Here is a 19,637-nt window from a genome sequence, read left to right as displayed (position 1 = left end):
GGAACTGGCACTAGCCCTGCTAGATTTTTGTGCCTGGACTTCTGTGGTGTGAGCAGATTGTGTTTTACAAAGGAGGAATGAAGGCCAGATGTGGGGCACATTGCTGCAGAAATACTCTTAGAAGTCTCATTCATCAAAACAGACTACACCAGCCTGCTTCCCTACAGTGTGTCATGGAGCTTCTCTTAAACGTTTCATGCTCTGAATGGCTTGTTTACAAGTGTACTTTTAGCCAACAAGTACGAATTCTGTTACCGAAGTTACTCAGCTATTAGTCTGAAGTTCGCTCACAGGGCACAGACAGCAAACCTGCTTCAGCCACCAAAATAAGCTGCAAGAATTCAGGGATTTTATTTCTATTTAAAGCCATAACAAAAAATTAAATAAAATAAAAGCCTAAAGGAAAGCAATGTGTTTGTTCATGCCAATCAGACAACCAGACTTGATTTGGACAAAGTAAAAAGCCATGGCTTTTTTAAAAGACCACAGGGTTTTTTAAGACATGATCAGAATATATCTAATAATAACCTCATATTTATACAGGTAGATGCATGCTAGGGTTGCACTGAAAGCAAGATATCTGTCCACATAAGAAATAATATTCTTAGCATCTACATGTCCCACCGTAATGTAAGCATACCTTACCAAATAAGTGTTTACTTCTTATTGGGCCACTCAACAGAACACCAGCAGCATAATACCAGGATGTATGTGAAACAGTGCAGTACTCTGATGGAAGCAAAACAGATCCCAACTGAAAAACTCTTTAGGCTTTTATAATAATTAGGTGCTTGCTCCACCTTCTGCCTCTCAGGAATGGAAAGAAGTGATTATCATCCATCCAAACCCCAGCTACACCAGGAAAGCTTGAACACTCCTGTCAGCTATGCCAGTAGCTAGTACTCCGTGGGTAGTGCCTGTTTTATCCACCAGCCAAACAGCAACTGAAGGAAGCTAGATTCACTTCTCTGTCTGCACTGGCATGGGAAATGCAGACTACAGACTGTGAGGCTTAAACAAGGAGCTCCTCCTGAGCAATTCCTAGAGCACTGTGGTGACACACAGCTGATGGCTACCACTTTCAATACTTACATGTGCAATCTGTAGAGATTACCCTGTGGGATCAAACCTGGTCAAAGACAGTCTGCCAGCAGACACCTCCAAGCCAAGTACAGCACAGCAGCTTTGAAAGCATGCTTGGAGAGTGGGATTGCTGTCTTTTCCCTATAGGCAGCAGATCTGTTCTCTGAAGTGATGGAAAGACTACCTCCAGAAACTGAAAAAGCAGAAGGGGGGTCTTTACCCTATGCCATAGATTTCAATGATCAAGTTTCAGTCAACTTCAACCAGGGCAGAATGTATTTTTCTTAGTCTTTTTTTTTTTTATTTCTGTATGAAATAGGTGACATCAATTTGACTTGTTAGTTTTAATTAACATTTACATTCTGTTCTGCTCTGTAGAAATTGTTCTGTTTTGACAAACAAGGGGAGAAATTTCCAATACATACCTCAAGCCTAGAATTTAGGATGTCAACATGAAAGGCAAAACTAATTGAGATATTTCACAGGAGATCCTGGTGCTACCCACAGACCCCAGTGACATGATGCTTTAGACAGGCATTCAGTACTTTTGTATATATATAAACACATCCAAATAGTCAGAGATTCACAAAATGAAAACTGACATCACTTAGTACCAGCAATGGAACAGAACCCAAGGCTCGGCTAAGTTCAAGCCTAATAATACTGGATATTGTTGCAAGAGCACAGCAAGAATCAGTCCTTCTTTCAAGTAACAGAATGTAGTGACTCAACAGAATTATGCAAAGAAAGTGTTATTAGCAGCTAATGAAAGAAAAACTTGCACAAAAGTATAGATTCTCTAGAGAATATTTGGCTCATCTCAATAATACTCTGGCAGTATTACATACATATATCTCCACGGTACAAATACAAGCATAAATTTATATATATATTTTTTTATATATATTTATATTTTATATATACTTTTTTTACGTATTACACTTCTTAGACATCTCTATTGACTGACATCAGTTTTTTCCCTTTTTTTAAAGCACCTAACTTGACCAAACTTACAGGCAAGTTATGCAGCCAGGTACACAGGCAACTTCCCATTTTGAGAGGAAACTAAGGCACTAAACTAACCTTTTAGGAGCTAGAAAGGGAACTACTTCCTTTCTGGCTTTAAGATAGAGGTTTTCTGATTATGATGTTTTGTGTGACATAGCTGCCTGCCATTATGCGTGATGGCGACAGACAGGATGAGGGTGGCCTCTTGCAGGTTCCTCCTGTCAAGATGAACTCTGCTTGCTTGCAGTGTGCATAAGCTGTTGAAGGAGTGTTAAGGGAGGGCTTGGCAGGAAAGGGCAAGAAAGAGGGAGGTGAAGGTAGGAATATTTTCAAGACAATTCCTTAGTGTAACAAGACAACAGCTATTTACTTATTTTAAAGGCAAGTTACAAGATTCTTGGGAATCAAGGTTTATACTGAAGTGCCAACCAGCTTTTGGTTACATGAGGCTTCTTCTTATTCTGCTACATCCTTGCCCCTCAACGCCCCATTAAGACCAGGGCATGCCAGAAGGAAGCCATACTCAGTGGCTTTGCAGGGCTAAAACATCACAATTGCTTCAGAGAACACTGTCTGCCTACCCCAACGGACCTTAGACTTGTAGAAATCACCAGGTTTTGCGCCTCCTGCCTTCCCTAAAATGTTCTTTCCCTTTAGCTTATGGTGCCCATCAACAGAGGTCTTCAGGCTTCTCCAGGAATTTACATGCCTCCTCACCAGAGCTAGAATAATCTACTCAAATTCAAATACAGGTTTATAAATTTGGGCACAGTAGAGCCAAGACTGGGACCATTGAGCATCTTTTGCACAAAACAACCACCTCCATCTCATTTGTGAGATGAGATCATGGGACCCTCCAAGATTAGACCCCAGAGATTCAGAAAGTAAGGCCTCTAAACAACACTGCTGGGCTCTGTGACCTGTATTTCAATGAAGCTTCACTCTGGGCACCTACATAATTTGTACCTGTGTACAAATACATCAAAACTGAGGCGCTGGGTTAAACATCATCCATGATGGGATCTGCTCCAGCTTCCTGCTAAGTTAACCACAAGACTTCCCATCATGTCTCAAGAGCTCCATGTCACATGTCATATTTACAAGAGGAATCCACACCATGATAAGGATCAAGCACAGCGTGGGATCATCATTTTGCTTTAAAGCTCTGAATGTGCAGAACAACTTCACATAAATCAAGTCCATGCTATCAGTCTGTAGGTCTGTTTCCAGAGTTAAAGTATTTCCCTAAATCAACACAAAATAAATGAGACCTAAAAATCCCTCCAGGCTTTCATAAAATGCTGCTTCTTTATCATGAAATATAATGCAGAGCAGGAACAATTGGGCTTCTGATCTCTTTGAGGACCCTAGCCTTACCGAATGTTACAGGACATAGAATTTCTATTATTTAGATAGTAAAGGAAATAACAAATGGTTTCATCTCTTAACCCTGCCTAATGGGCAGCCTTAAGAACTCCAAAGTGTGGTAATTGCTACAATGGCAGTTTGCTCAAGTCTGAATGATGGTATAATAAAGAGAGTCTTTTTTTGCTCTTCTTTTTAAGATTGATTAACCCTAAAAAGTAATCAATAAATGCAATTTTTCCACTACAAATACCTGCTTGGTATGTCATAATTTTTCTCTCACTCAGCTTTGCTAGAGTCCTATGACAGTGAGCCACCAGGTCACTCATGCTCAGGCACCCCTTCAATCTGGAACTGGCCAGATGCAACTAATGGGACAGAAGTGGACACAAGACTGGAGAAGTAATCCTGGTATTTTGCAATCTTTCTCCAGATTCCTTAATCCCCATTTCCTATCACTAGACTCCCAAGCATATTTTTGCCTGACAAGAAAAAAAACTAAAAATAAACATGAACACTGACCAGAGTTTGGCTGGTTATCAAAGCCTGTTCCACAGATTTTCCCAAGCAGTACTATGCACTGTTGTCCTGAGTTCAGCTGTAACAGTTCTTTTTCTCCTACTTAGCAGCTGGTGTTGTGCTGTGCTTTTGACTTATTCTGAAAAAAATGCCGGTTTTAGTTGTTGCCAAGTAATGCTTACTCCAATCAAGGATTTTTCAGTCTCGTGCTTTGCCAGTGAGTCTGGGCTTAAACCACAGCTGTGAAGGACTCTGTGGTAAAAGTCATCCCCCAGGCCACGCCATCAGTCCCAAGCCAGGGAGATGGTGCTCCTGGCGTATGTGACTGCAGAGCTCTGGACTGACCAAGGACATAGATCCCATAACAAGGGAGCCCTCAGAGCAATCACTGTTCAGCTTCGCAGACTCTATTTGTGTTACTTCCCCTTTGAATTATATCCTCCGCTGTTAACAGAATAGAGGGCATAAAATAGAATACCTTCATTTCACCTGATTGTTATCAAAAGTAAGTCAAATAAAGAAGTGATTGCATTTCCCTTTGCAGAAAGGAATACCATCATGCTAATTATTCTTTACCAGCATAACAGCAATATTCTTCCCTGAAAGGGTTGTCAAGCACTGGAACAGGCTGCTTGGGAAGTGGTGGAGTCATCATCTCTGGAGTTATTTAAAAGCTGTGTAGATGTGGCCCTTACGGACATGGTTTAGTGGTGGACTTGGTTAACAGTTGGACTCGTTTCTCTTAAACTTTTTTTCCCCGATCTAAATCATTCTATTCTAAAGTGCTAAAACATTCTTGTCAAGAGAACAAGTTACACCTCACTTTTGACAGGCTTTCATTCTAGCTTAAAATACACATTTCCCACCTGAATGCATCACTCAGTTGTTCACGCAACAACCTGCTACATTTCTTCTAACTGAAAGATTCCAGCAGTAACAATATACCTGTGTTTTTATATATATATTAATGCAGTGTCTCAGATTTCTCTCTCCAGTCATTAGCTTTAAGACTATTCAATTCAGACTCAACATAGTTTTGTAGAATACGGAAATGAATTTTTATAGCAGAAGGAATCGGTATAATGGGAAAGACTGACCTCCAGCCTCACAGAGACTGCAGCTTTCTTAAAAGGACTGCTGCATCTGCATGCTGACTCCAGGTAAGGTAGCCCCCCTCCCAGCTGAACATTAATATCTTAAGAAAAACTCCAAGAGATTTAATTTCTAACTGATTAAAAAAATCCAACCATATCCTACTTCATTGTGCCCAGTTCTCTGCCTATACTAGTGTCACATTAATGCAACCAGAGATCTCGGTGAAATTAGCCTTGTTCACTCTACTGGGAAACAAACAAAACCAGTCAGACCTACTGTTTTCTCCCTGTTACACTTGCAGTCGGAGTTTAATCCACAAATAGGTATGCATAACCCAGGCTCTGGAGGGAGGGCTACTCAGTATGGTCAAAGAGTATTGCATAAAATCCAATAATGTTTCGTTACTGCTAATAATTTTCCCAAAGAAAACTGGCTCATTTGAGATAATCACAATACACCACAGATAGACAGTACACATTAGTATGTACACCAAATTATTAAAGTCACACCTATGTCTGCACTAAAACAACAAATATGACAAGGGAAATTATAAATTAGCTTGCCTGGTTACAGTCAATGTTACTGATAATTACACATTTAAGCAAATTAAACATGGCAGGCAGGTCCGGTTTGTCTTTTTTTCCACTGCTTTGGACCATTTTCACAGCACTTGCTGTGTTATGGACAAAAGGATCATCCTACTCTTTTCAAGGCTGAGCAGATCACAACCCCATTGGGCTACCTGGGGATGTTTCTGGGCACAGCGTTTGACATCCAAGTGTCTTGCTAAGGTAACATCTTCTTGTTGCCACACCTGCTGTTGATAAGTTATTATCCTCCCAAGCAAACCCTTACCTAACCTAGACGTGACGCATCAATAGCAAAGTACACATATTCTTGCTTTTCATATACCGTGTTCAGGGGGAAATCATGAGCTAGAATACCAGATCAAAACTCAGCAGGCTTTGTTTCTTCACGTTTTTCTGTTATCAGTGTTTTTCTGCCACATGGTGTTTGGGTTCCCCCCCACCCCACCCCATCCCTATACACAGGGAAGCACATCAGTAACAAAAGAAAACCAAAACAACAAGCCACAACACCAAAGAACCAAAGCCACAAAACAGGAGACAGCAACAGTGTAAGAACTGTTACCCAGCACTCAAGTCCTGGATTTTGTCCCAGGCCAACATGTAACAAAGGGGTCTGCAAAGCATTGTTGCAGCTGGCTTATTCAGTTCTCTACACTTCCAAGAAAGATGTTCAACTCTGATTTTCATTTCAGAGGTCCCGATTCAGCAGGGTTAATGAGAAAGAAATAAATCACATGGCAAATTAAAGCATTGTGAAATTCCCTTAGATAAACGTTACTTGTCAATTCCTCAGCACTTTGCAGTGTAATTAACTACCCCTATGTAGCAAAGGTAAAAAATACAGCATGCTTCATTTCAAGGTCACAAAACAAGTGAGAAAGAGTCAAGAACAGAGGCAAGATACCTCAAATTGTCACCTCTCCTCAGTCCCCTGCTTCAACCACTACGCAGCCTCCACTCTTCAATTTGATACAAAACAGAAAAAGTCAATGCCAGCTACTAATCGAAAGGCTACAGATAGAAAAGCTATGGTAAAAAGGAGCCTTTCTGAATTGACTGTATAAAGAAACTGCAGTTTAAATCAGCATTTGATATGCAGTAAGCGTGACAAATAGAGTTGTGTACAAAGTTATCTTGCTCTTTTTTACATATTCTTCTAATAACTGCAATGATTGCGGTCTTAAAGATCCAAGCACCACCTCTGAGCTCAGCTGTATTTTACTCTGATGAGCTATTTATCATCCTAATACCCCTGTCAAAGCAAAAATAAATTCTACTAGACACATCATTAAAGTACTTAGTAATCAGTACAAGATGACGTACAAGCACTAAACCCAGAATACCCCAAAATGCTAGCTGCTGCTATCCCTTTACAGCTACTAAAGTGTCTTAATGAAATTCTGTCTGGCTGCAAAATGAAAATATGGATTTATTTGCACACAACATAGTCCATTTAATTAGCAGCTGAGAGGTTTAATGGCTAGTATTACTTTCTGTTAAAGTGAGCCATACCCCTCTCAGCTGAAAGCTCTGAATTCAGGCAGCTGTCGGGGCTTCATTTTACTTAAAAGGTGAATTTCAGATGCAGCTGTGCAGTGAAGTCATCAGAGTTATGACCAAAACAAGGGACAAGCATTTGGAACTGAAAAGAGCTATAGAAATTGATGCAAGAAGGCCATCCCATGTCCATCCCAGTCTGCAAGTCCTGTACGCTGCAGCCCCAGATGACAGTGCAGTTTGAGAGGTGCAATTCATTCATAATCCAAAAGCCTGATTACCACAAAAGCATGAAGATTTACACATTGTGCAATTACTATCCCAGACTATGCTGCTCCAACCCAGCTCAGTGCTACCGGAGGTCACTTGTATGTAACAGTAGCGCCTCAATCAACAATACCCATGAGCAAGCTCCAAGACAAGCAACCAGCTACAAACACTTACAAGATGCTGCCTCTTAGAGCAAGAGTTCTTTGCTTTCCAGAATTTCAGCATCAGAGAACACAGAGGGGGAAATGCCTGGCAACTGGAACTGGCAATCTGTCAGCCCAGGGACCCACAGTTACAATCAAACTCTTTATTTACTTCTTAGAATAGAGCCTGCCCAAATCTCTCCAGTCTAGGATCCTAGATAGGCTCAGCAGGGGAGAAGCATCCCTATTATTGAGCTCTTATAGAGCCAGGCACACAACAGCACAGAGCAGTACCTATCCCTGTTGGACTCATGCAGACCAGCCAGCAGGATTTGCCTAGCTTTTCATCTTCTACAAACCTCACTTTTTAAAACTGCTGAGCACAGGAATCCTTCAGCATCCATACTACCAACTTTCAAATTACTTTTCTATGCAGTCCTAAGAGCATGCCAAAAATAAACAGGTTTCTGTCACCTATTGAAAAAGGAAAAGTGTATACATGGCAGCTAAAGCAAAGCTCATTTTACACTCTCTAATCACTAATACACAAAGTGCAAACCCCTGCATTTCCTGATATTTCCTCAGTAAAAATAAAAACACAAGCCTTCCTCCACATACACAAAACAGACATTTTTCTTTGTTGCTTGTAGCTTATTGATTTCCAGTTGTTCAAGTATAAGTGAATCTGTAAGACTTCACCTCTAACCACCCTGCATGCTACAGAGCAGTTTCAGGCAGTAAAATGTCAAAATAAACAAGATAAACAGGTTACTGTGACAAGTTTTCCCAAAGGCAGAAAAACATTATCAGCACCTGCTGCATTTTCCATCTGCTTTGAAGTACCCAGGAGAAAAATCAGAACTTTTATACAGTCAATACTTTGTAATTTATGATTGGTATTGATTCCTTTCAGAAAACCCAGGCTGTGTGTGTATATATATATATATACACGTTTCTTTCTATACAATGAGGAAAGCAATATAAGTAAGATCCAGTCCAGAATCCAGAAAACTTCAGGCCAAAGCACGGCTCTTTTTCCTTCACCTGTCTGATCCTTTGTTACAGCACTGGCCTGCAGACAAGGACCTGTTGACCAGGGCTCCTTTGGATGAGTCCTCAGTGCTGCAGAGCCAAACACCTATGGGTTGGAGGCTGCAAAGTGGGCACTGCCAGCACAGGGCAGCAGCAGAGACAGGTTTTGCTAGTGGAAAATTCCTTATTTGCCTTAATTTGTGCATGACCACTAGCGGGGCAGGGAAAGCTGTAAGCTACCGGAATATAGCAGCTCTGTTTCTCTACAGGAGATATTTGCTTTCCCAAAGGTGTTTTGACTTCCCAGCAAAAAGAGCATCATACCAAGAAAGCAAAACTCACCTCTCAGCGTGGCCATAGCACAGCACCTTCTGCCTCTTCTAGCCACTCTCTAGAGGGGAAAAAAGAGCCTCTACCCAATGCAATTTAAGCTGGTGGAGTTGGGTGTGACATGGCCCTGCTCAGGGGCAGCTCATCAGCCCATCAGCCACATCCTAGCTGTGCCCAAGCTGCAACCCCTGCAGCTTGGGTCCCTCCAAAGCCACCAGCAAAGCAAAGCAAAGCAAACCAGTCCAGTCCTTCAAGAGCGTAATGAGTTTGTTTCACAACTAAATCACAGCTGAGGGAAAGAGGAAAAATACTTGCTTCAAGCTCTAGCTGTGAATTACTGTCAGTATCCCCATCTCCTCAAGGCATGGGTTCCTCAGGTGATGCTGCTAAGGAGCTCTTGTGAGCTGCCTCACCTGCTATGTGAAGAGCAGCACAACCATGGTGTGCACCTGACCTCCAGCCCAAGTGATGTGGTGCTGTGCATGCCCTGGTCTCCTGAAACGCTTTTCGTGACCCATTTCCTCTTGCAGGAGAAGCTTGGAGGAAATTATTTGTCCCCAGTCATGCCAGGCTGATGTCACAAGGAGCTGCGGTGCTGCAGCAGGGACAGGACAAATACCTGTGGAAAGAGCATTCAGGCTGACTGACTATAGTGCTCCATTTCAGAAGCGTTAGGAAGGGAAATGTTTGGTTTTCATTAAAACAAAACAAACCAAGCAAAAACCAACCAAACACACACAAAAACCACCAAAAGCAAAATCTCGCTCAACTTCTAACTACCAGTACATTTGTGTCTGTAGTATTTTCAGAAGTATACTCTGGTTTTTCTCTAGGTTTCTCCAGCTTTACCTACTGTATTGCCTCTGTCTCTGCTTCATGGCAGGGACTCCTGCAGCCAGACACCTGGCTTACCACTGGCTCTGTGCCCCAGCACCACAAGAATCCCTGAGTCACTTTTTGTATTAATAGGTTCATTAACTTCATTGTCCTGGCCAAGTTCCAGTTTGAGTAAGAACAATCCCTCCAAACATTCCTCTTCTATTTCAACCGCAAATGTAATTTGCAATTTCTTGCCTGCAAACGGTTTTCACTTTTTTCCATGGTTGTTTTTTTCCATAGCAAAACATCTATGACTTTTCACCCAGGAGATGGTTGTATTTTGATGCCACATCACTACCTCTATCTTACACACCTATCAAAACCCACCTCAAAGCAAAACAACCTTCTTACACTTGAGGTAAATTTCCCTGCTTCCATGGAAATTCAGAAGTTTTGCTCACAGGAGGAGTAAATGTAGAAGGAAAGACATCACAATTTATTTAATGTGATAAGATATTCTACATACAAAATAAATAATGCACTTCGACTGGAGAGATTTATGAAACTGTTTGATGGGTCACACTATTTAAATAGTAATCTAAGCAAGCTGTGACTACACAGCCATTATCCACTAATCTAAAAGACATTAAAGTTGCCCTCGCTTCTTAGAAACTACTATTTGAGTTGAAAACCTCTTCAGGAGACCATGCCTGGGAGAAAACAGAAGCATATTTCAGTTAATGTTTCAGACCCACCTTGTTTTCTCTGGAAAATTTGCACCCCATACTGTAAATTCTATCTTTGCAATACAAATTTTATGGTTATTATCACAAATCCCATCACAGAGTTCTTGCATGAACCTGTTCTGCATTTCTTATCTCAGGGCTTTTATGGTAGGAAATATTGCATTAGGGCCAGTAATTTACTTTTTTTCAATAAGATTCAATACATATGCAGCACCTCTTTACTGACTGGATTGATGTTATAAATTATAAGCATGGAAGTAAATACATTAGGACAAATACTGGCTTCTAAATAGCTACCGTGAGTGAGATTTTATCCTGATGTTGGATTGTCGCACCTCTTATCTTTTATAGCTGTATCTTACCTCCCAGTTGCTATACTTTGTGGCAAGAAAGGAAATAAACAACACCGCGTCATTTCTGACATTTCAATTCATGCAGTCCCACATTTTGGAAACAGCAGGTATGAATCTGTGCAACAGTTTTCCAGCAGCTCTATTGAGACATTTTGGGATCTACAACTATCATAAACAGGTTTCTTTCGCATGTTACATCACTGAGCATTGCAGGGGAAGCAGCAGATAAAGTCCAGTGCCTGCTGGAAAAGATTAGCAAAAAACCCCAGCAATTCTGCTTTGGGATGTTCATTCAACACATCTGCTCCATGGTGGTTCAGCTGTTTTTTGTTTTACTCGATAATCTCAGCCTTTACTACATTAACACCCAGATTAGACATGGCATCTTGTCAGGAAACAGGAACAAGGCACTTGGTCTGTAAGAGTTCAAGTTGCAGTTACACATGGACCACCCTCCCCACTTCAGAAGCAGCAGTAAGGCTCCCAAAAAATACAGATCCAGTCAAGATAGCATGGAAATATAATTGCTGCAACCTATGGGCAGAATCTGTTGTCTGAAGAACTGCACGAGCACAGCAAAATCTACACTAAAGCTGTTGTTCCAAATATTTATTAAAAAAAATAAATGCAAGTGGAAAAAAAGAATAAGCATTCCAGTGGCAGATTTATTAGTTTTAACAGGGAAAGGGATGAATCTAGCAACAAAAGTAGTAATAGGAAAGGATTCTTAATCAAATGATAAAATGGAAACAGCATATGCAATATATATTTATATATAAATATATTAGTTACATTCTTCTTAAATATTCTTCTTAAACATTCATTAACAACATCCAAAAATATTTCTTTGTAGTAAGAGATTCCTCTTCCTGCAGAGCATTACTGCCTCTCCATAAGTTTATGGCCACTAGGACAGGTTTAGATTTTGGGGCTACAATAGGTATTCAACACCACCAGGTCATATCCAGAGCACATGATTTAAAGCTAGCTTATAGGAGATCTCAATGTTATTTCTGAGACTTAAGGCAAGGTATACAACAGGTGGGATTGGCAGAGCGTGGTTTAACCTGTGGAATCTCCTTAAAAGCCAAATTTGGATTAAAGCTAGATTCCCGTAGGGAAACTCTGACGCATCTTAGGATTCACAGTTTAAGACACACTTCCCTTTTTTTTTGTAAACAAAATAAACTGTATCCTGTTAACCATTTTTACATGAAAATAAAGAGCTGCTTGGGTAATTTTAAAATAAATCAGTATAAAAATCTATCCTATCCACTGTCTCTGTATCAAAGTGCTAGCAAATGGCACAGTGTTTTCTGTCTGAAGCCATGTTCCCTGCTTTTCATGTTTTATATCACAAACCTCAGCTCCAGCAGGACTGAGCTCAGGATTCCAACTGTGGCTCAGTCAGCCAGCCTCCGGGCTCACTCTTGGACAGCCCTCGCTTACACTGGGATGCCCAAAGCACATCTGAACAGGGCAAGTTCTCTGTGCTGTTAGATGGACAGTGCCCATCGCAGACCCATCCCCACCCTGCGAGGTGGCAGCAGGGTCTGCGTATGCATGGTGCGGCTCAGCTCCCACCGCAGCCCAGCAGGTACTTAGCCTTTCCCTTGCAAAGACGAGGGCAAGAGTTGGGCTCGGACCCTACAGCAGAAGACGAGCTATCATTTTGCATAGTTTAGTTCAGCACTGACTCTCTGAGTCCTGGGGAGATGCCCTATTGTGCTCCAGCTGCTCCCCTCCCTGCCAGGTGCTAGCAGAGCAGCTTGCCTGTTCAGGACCTCTTTGGCTTACGTTGTTTGGTTCAAATGCTCGCTGGCTGTTACTTTGGAGCCTGAATGAGAAATAGTGCAAATACAAGCTTAAAGAAAAAACAAAACAAAACCAAACAAACCACATTGCATTCACTGAACATTCAGTTAAAAAGGCAACGATTAATAAGAAGAAACGCCAGTTTTGCAGTCTTTGAGACAACTGGCAAACCTGTAAAATACTCTTCATAATTGTCTTAGAGGAGTCTATTTGTCTTGGCACTAGATGCTTGAAGTTATTTGCTAATGTGATTCTAACACTTGTAGCTAATTGCAAATGACTGAAGACTAGTCACAGAACACAGGACATCTCCTTGGTGTGATAGGACAAACAGTCCCTGCAGTTATGGATTCCTCGGTGCTTTTCTTATCCAAGTTTGACTCAAAATAATTTTGCTTGCATGGAATGGTGTGAATTCATCCAGACTGGTTTTGCTGGAAGGCAAACAGACCACATTACTTCTGAAGGCGAAGATACCTTTATTTGGCCATGCTCAGGCAGATTTAGAGGCCAAAACAGAGCTCAGTTTGATTCCTATTATGGGAGGCTGGCTGCAGTGCATTTTAAAACAATAATCATCTGAAGTGACTGAGATGTTCAAGTTTGAAACTTCACAAAGTGCCAGGGTGCCCTAAGTATGCAGAACCCCACTTTGCACTGCAGCAACCTTCACCATGTGGCAGCACGCAAACTGCGGTCCTCACTGAAGCAATGCGCCACGCAATGTTTCTTGGCCCCACTTCATAAAGGGGCTTAATTCTGCTCAACTCCTCTTCCCTCAGAAGATCAGCAGAAGGGACATTCAGCAACAAGTTGCTCTTAACAAGCAATGCACAAATGGCTTGTTAACTCACCAAGGATCAGGCACTCAGCCTGCTCAGGGTTTTGCAAATCCTATGTACCTCTACTGCTAGGCACCTACATGCTAGTGCAAATCCTGGTTCTCAGGGTTCGGCTCTGGGAGCTAGTCCTGGTCCTGCTTTGACCATAATCAAAAAGACTGCACTCTTTGGTCTGGCTGCAGGGCTCAGACCGGCTCCTCTCCATCACGCAGCTCCTGCTGTACCTACTGAGAGTAGCCCAGCAACAAGCCTTTCTAGCTTAAGGTGTAGTTGCAATGGGGAAGCTTTACCTGTTGATTTTATGGGACTGTTTCAAAGCAGGATCCACATGTTTTAAACCATAAAGAGATGAAATCACATTGAAGCTAAGGGAAAAAGACGTAGTCATATTTACAGACAGCTGCCATCACCCCACACACATACTCTGTTAAAGAAACAGCCTTATCTTTGCCCGTGTGCTTGTTTCTAACATGATACTGGCCTTCCCAGCACTTAAGAACATTGTTTCCAATGACATAAATAACAGAGTTCAGGCTTTAACTGAGAACTGATGCATGAATATGCGTAAGTAGCTTTCCTCTCGCAGCTCCTTGCATTAGAGCTTTGTACATGAATAAAATGGAAAAAAAAATCTCCACTGCTTTTCTCCCCCTGTCAAATTCATGTTCTGTGGTTAGGAAAAGGAGAGGTGGTTGGAAGAAACTCTTCTTTCCCTTTTTCCCTTTGTCTGCAAGTGTAAATATTACTGGAACTTAAATGCCGTCATCTGCATTAAACAGGTGGGACTCTTATGCTCATCTTTTGTATGATGTTCATGTATCAGGGGCTTCTGAAATACATTTGAAATGAATGCTGGCCATGAGAGGATACTGCCTAAATTGGAATCAGGCTCCAAGTATCTTCCTGCAATTAGATTATGTCATATATTATACTCTTACTCATGGCCTGAGAAGGAGAGTGCAAGGGTACTTAATACCTGTAGATATGCAATTAAAATGAGTGCATCAGACATTCGCTAGGTCTGGCTTTTGCCTGCCTCACATCTGGCACAGGCTAGCTTCTAAACCTTATAAGAAAAGAAAAAGCAAAACTAATGCACACACACTGGACATCATCATGCCCATATGTATGCCTGCTGGCTGCTACTGGTACCTAACTGAAAAGGTGAAGAGCCACGCAGATTCCACTTTATTTGCTATAGTTTGGGTCATGTTAATGCTAAAAAAATAGAATTCAGAGTGAGGGGAGACAGGTTTGTTTGTAATACACAGCAATTTTGCCAGCTCTTGAAGATTGCATTTCAAGCATAACTGCATTTCTCCATGCATACTGAATGCTTGTGGCAAAAGCAACCAAACCTATTAGATAGGCACATGGTGAAAGATGGTATATTAAAAAAAATAAATAAAGATCAGTCATTTCCATTCTGAAAATTATTCAAAGCCTTGATCTTGCAGCAATAAGCTAAACATGAAAGGTAGAAGACCCCTTCCTCATATGAGAAGCAGACTCCTTCCTTGCATGAGGGGCCCAGCAACACCAGCTGTGAAATGCACACATAGAAAGGCTCTTTTATATTATATATACAACTGTAATCCAGAATAAATAGTACTGTTCTGACTCATAAATGCATTTCAGCTTGGTTGTTGTTTGTTACAGCTGGAGATGGCTTGCTTTTCATCCCTTCTGTCCCACCCTTGGACAGATCGATGAACAGAAACCTGGGAGTCCAGAGTGTCAGCAGTATCCTCTTGTATTCCCTCCGGAAATTCTGGTTAAGAAGACCATAAATCACAGCATTAAGGCAGCTGTTAAAATAGGCCATAAAATAGCTCAGGACAAAAAGCCATTCTGGAATATGTGGCTGCACATGTGAAGGATTAATTGAAACAGCAAGGCCAATAAAATTTAATGGTCCCCAGCACACAGCAAAAAGGACAAAAACTACAAACATAGTCAAGAAATTCCGGATGTCAGCTGCTCTGAGCTTCTGCTTGCAATCTTGTCTCACCCGGTGTTTGACTTGAATCACCAAAATCCAGATCCGCAGGTAGCAAAATGTCACGATGGACAGTGGGACGATGAAGTGAACCACCACCACTGCGATGGTGTATGATGTACTCACTGTCTGTGCAAAGGTGCAGGAGTAAATCCGGGGGTCATACTGCAAAGAGCCAACAAAGAAGTTTGGCACAATTGCCACCACTGTGAGTATCCAGGTCAAGCAGAGATAGCAGAAGGTGTTCTTCAGGTTGAAAAGCTTATCATACCGAAGGCTGTGACAGATGTAGCAGTAGCGGTTGATTGCAATCGCTGTGATGTTGAAAATGGATCCAATGACACTTAAGCCCATCAGGAACCCACTTATCTGGCAGTGGACATTTCCCATGGTCCATCCATTGTGGAAAATGGCACTCAAGATCAGAGGGTATGGATAAACTGCAACTACAAGGTCTGCAACCGACAAACTGACGACAAAGATGTTGCCTACAAAAAAGAAGAGACAGTGAGAGGTTAGCATAGGTTGAGGTAGACAGCTTGCCACTAAAGAACTCCTCTTGAGGCTGAGTTCTTCTCATGGGCTTCAGTTTACCATCCATTTGGAATTTGAAAGCCTAGAAAATAAGACTTAGCTCTACTAGTGACAGCAATGGAGAGCAGCTACGCATGATTAACCTGCATATTCCTTCTCAGGAAAATTCTAAACTTGAAGTGTTACCTTTAATTCAGCTATAGCTGTGGGTCAGGGTCCTGAGTTCCACTAAGTTGTGCAGGAAAGAATGATTTTCTCTTCTTGTTAATCAGCCAGCATGCTACTGCTCAATTTGAGTGTGGCGTATTTTTAGGTAGGCAAAAAGCCTTTCTGTCCAGTTTGCCAGTCAGAGTAGGGGAGGGAATTAAGAAAGGGACCTTGATACCTTTTGGGATCTGCTGTAACTACAGGGTCAGCTATAATGTTGAAAGAATATCTGTCAATATTCAGCTTTTTGATGACCAGAAAAATTGTCATTTCAGGAGGAGCTCCACATTGCAGTCAGAGGACAGTACACTAGAAAAAGTGGCTGTTTTTAATAACTTCTAATACCTTCAGGTGTATCTACAGTAGTAGGAAAGTAAATATCACTAGAGTATCAGGAAAAGCTATGTTTAACACATTTAAGGTGTTAATATCTATGCCCCTAGGTGTTAGGATGCAACATCCCAGGTGATTGATCACACCTGAGCCTTCTCGTCAAACCCTTGTATCCTGATGTCTACAAGATTATACAAAAAAATCACTAAAAATATATGTTTTCCTGTAGTTCCCATGAAAGGATTCCCTGAGACCTCAGTTCAGCCGGGTCACTGGCTTCAGTATTTGGAAAGTACACCCAAGGGCTGGCAGAAATCACAGCCACATTGCCACTGCAGTTGTTTACTGCCAACAAAAACTATCAGGACAAGTCAACCATTCATATCGGGCAGCAGAGTCCACTTCACATTGACTGGAACACAGTCCAGACTTGAGAACAGCCCACGGCAGTGTGGAGCTGAGGCAGCTGACACAACCATCCTTTAAAAATAGGTATTAGCAGATGTGATGCAAAGTGTTGAAATCTTTTTAGAGGGAGATTTCACATACACAGGTTTACCACAGCACACGACTTCTGCGGCTGCTGTGCCTTACTGCTGCTGATCTAATATCTCACTTAGAGCCTTTTAAATTGTAGTCACTGAACCTGGTGCCCATATAATTACCTCTATTTATGCTCACTCTCAAGGGCAGACCCACCTCTGGTCAGGCTCAGTGCTCATGCAGGCACCCTAGAGAAGGAATACTCTTGTGCAGCAAATCTTTTATTCATTTGATCAAAAATACATACAAAATGTGTCCCCAGCACCAGGATTTCCTCTTGAAAAGGTTTTCCAAAACAGTTTTCAAGACAGCAAAACAGAGACAGACAGATCAGTAACCCAATCTAGGAGACTTCCAGGGGATGCTGGAGACAGACTCCATTGATGGAGCCACAACCCTCCCTTTTCACTGGACCTGTCCCACTTGGATACACATTCACATAAACAGGAGGTTGGAGAGCAAGCCTCTGTATTTGCTAGGGATTGAAGACAGCCACATCCAACACCCAGGCCTGACTCAGGCAAAGCAGAACAGAGCTGGATATTCCCTACTTAAAACAGCACATCAGTGGATTTAATCCAAAGTTTAGCAAAATCATAGGGAAAATTATCAGCTTCACATCACTGCCAGCTGCTGGGAGCAATGAGCAGTCTCTGTCAGTCTTTCTTCACTGACTTGAACAGTTGAAGTAGAAATATTGGGGGGGCAGGGGAATCTGTTAAAATAATATTCCTAGAATAGATTTAGTAATTTGGATTTAATCCAAGAGTGCAGTATTGTATTATTGTCCTGTAGTGCGTATTATATGGGGTTGGAACTAGATGATCTTAAGCTCCTTTTAAACCCTAACTATTCTATGATTCTATTATTTTGACACCACTTCATTGCATGTTGCTCCAGCAGGAAAAGAAATAAGAGGAGTTTATCAAGACAAGAATAATCTCCATTTCTATCTGAAGAGCAAACATGCCGTCCCCTACTCTGTGCTTTCACCTTGCAGTCTTGGCTGTCCTACCAACTAGAAGAACTAACACCCTGGCAGGGTAATGAATACCTGAAAATAAGATCAGAAAGGTTTGCTTAGTACTATTTCACAGAAACAAATCCATTTTCCATTTCATTTGGCAATGTGGTCAACTTCACATTTTTCTTCTGGCAAGATGAACATGAAGGTCAGAGCCATATAAAAGCCACTTGCCAGTCAGTCCTGAAAAATCAGTGCATGAGTACAAAGAAGGGGCACACTGCATGCCTCTGAAGCAGAACATATCCTTCAAAGTATGGGAACTGGCTGTTGCCTAATTATCAAAATGAGTCACTTGACTGAAACACTGCTTCAGCCTGCAGTCCCTAGTTTGCTGTGAGACCACCGTGTGCTGCACCCTGTGGCCAAAGACTTGTATCTTTGTCCTCTGATTGGACCCTCACTCCCAAAACCACTGCAGAATGGGAAGCCATCTGATGTGTGGCTTTTAGGGAAGGTAAAGAGCAGTCTCCTGTCAATGGTCTCCACTACTGTAGGGTTTTTTTTTACATTTTTCCACTTTAAACCAAAGGAGTCCTGCCCATAAAAGTACCAGCTGGACTTGATCTCAAATTTAAAATTATCTGCTTCCGTGGCACTATTTTCCGATGTATCTTTTTCTCTTTGTTGGCATGGGAGTATATTTCCTCATGAGCTTTCACATTTTCCGTCCTGTTTTTATTAGCCAGTTGCTGGCTCTGTTACCCAGTTATGGAGTCATACGCAAAGAGGCATGGCTAGTGGAGGAAAGCGTGTTACAAGCACACTGATAATACTGACCTGGCCACCTTTTCAGAGCAACTATAAAACCTCTCACATTACAGAGGTCCAACACAAAGCTATAGATTACCAGGGTATGGTACACTGCTCACAGTGTAAGCCACAACTTGTTTGGGAGAACAAATCAAAACATGGAACAGCCTGAAGCCCAGCAGCAGAGCAGGATCAAAGCATGTATGAGTAAGTAATACAAAATGGAATTTATCCCAGAATACCTTGTGCCCTAATACTTGCACCTTTGAGCTCCTTGCCTCCCTCCCAAACTTCAGTAATCCTGTTTTGGCTCACTTCAACAGCCTGCTCCTGTGTTGCAGCAGTTCCCTGGCCCTGCTTCTCATTTCACCTGGATTATCCAACATCACAGTTTATCTGAGGATTTACTGTCAAGTCCTGCTGCTAGGAAATGTGGAAATACCACAATGAGTTCTGAAAACTGATAAACCACATATATAAAGGTCTTCAACAGCAGGCTGCCCGAACAGCACCTGACTTTCATACAAAAGGATATAATTCTCCTACGGAGACTAATTGGGCATCACTGCACAAACACAAGGGTCACTGGCCCTGCTGCCTCAAGAGGCTTTGGAAATCCCTCGGTGCACAAGCTGCAGTTGCAGAGATCAAGCCTCTCCCTGCTGTTCCCACACAGGGACAGCTGTGGGCTGTCTTTGGATACACACAGGCTGTGCTTTAGGTATCCTAAACCTAGA

The 19,637-nt window shown here is 41.8% G+C and overlaps 1 protein-coding gene across 3 annotated transcripts in view; it reads right to left on the bottom strand.

The window, feature by feature from the left end:
* Positions 1–13,937: 13,937 nt before the first annotated feature.
* GPR50 (G protein-coupled receptor 50) overlaps positions 13,938–19,637 on the bottom strand; it is a 32,049-nt gene continuing 26,349 nt past the window's right edge. For all 3 annotated transcript variants that reach the window (XM_057425185.1, XM_057425184.1, XM_057425183.1), the window contains exon 2: positions 13,938–15,994. In XM_057425185.1, the coding sequence (XP_057281168.1) occupies positions 15,129–15,896 (768 nt within the window). In that variant the 5' untranslated portion in view covers positions 15,897–15,994 and the 3' untranslated portion in view covers positions 13,938–15,128. The remainder of the gene's footprint in view (positions 15,995–19,637) is intronic.

The sequence above is a fragment of the Pezoporus wallicus genome, unplaced genomic scaffold, assembly GCF_028554395.1.
Source record: "Pezoporus wallicus isolate ANWC-B61680 ecotype Strahan unplaced genomic scaffold, APGP_CSIRO_Pwel_v1 scaffold_6445, whole genome shotgun sequence".
Lineage (NCBI taxonomy): Eukaryota > Metazoa > Chordata > Aves > Psittaciformes > Psittacidae > Pezoporus > Pezoporus wallicus.
Note: the sequence above shows the minus strand (reverse complement) of the source record. Positions and strands in the feature narration are given on the sequence as shown.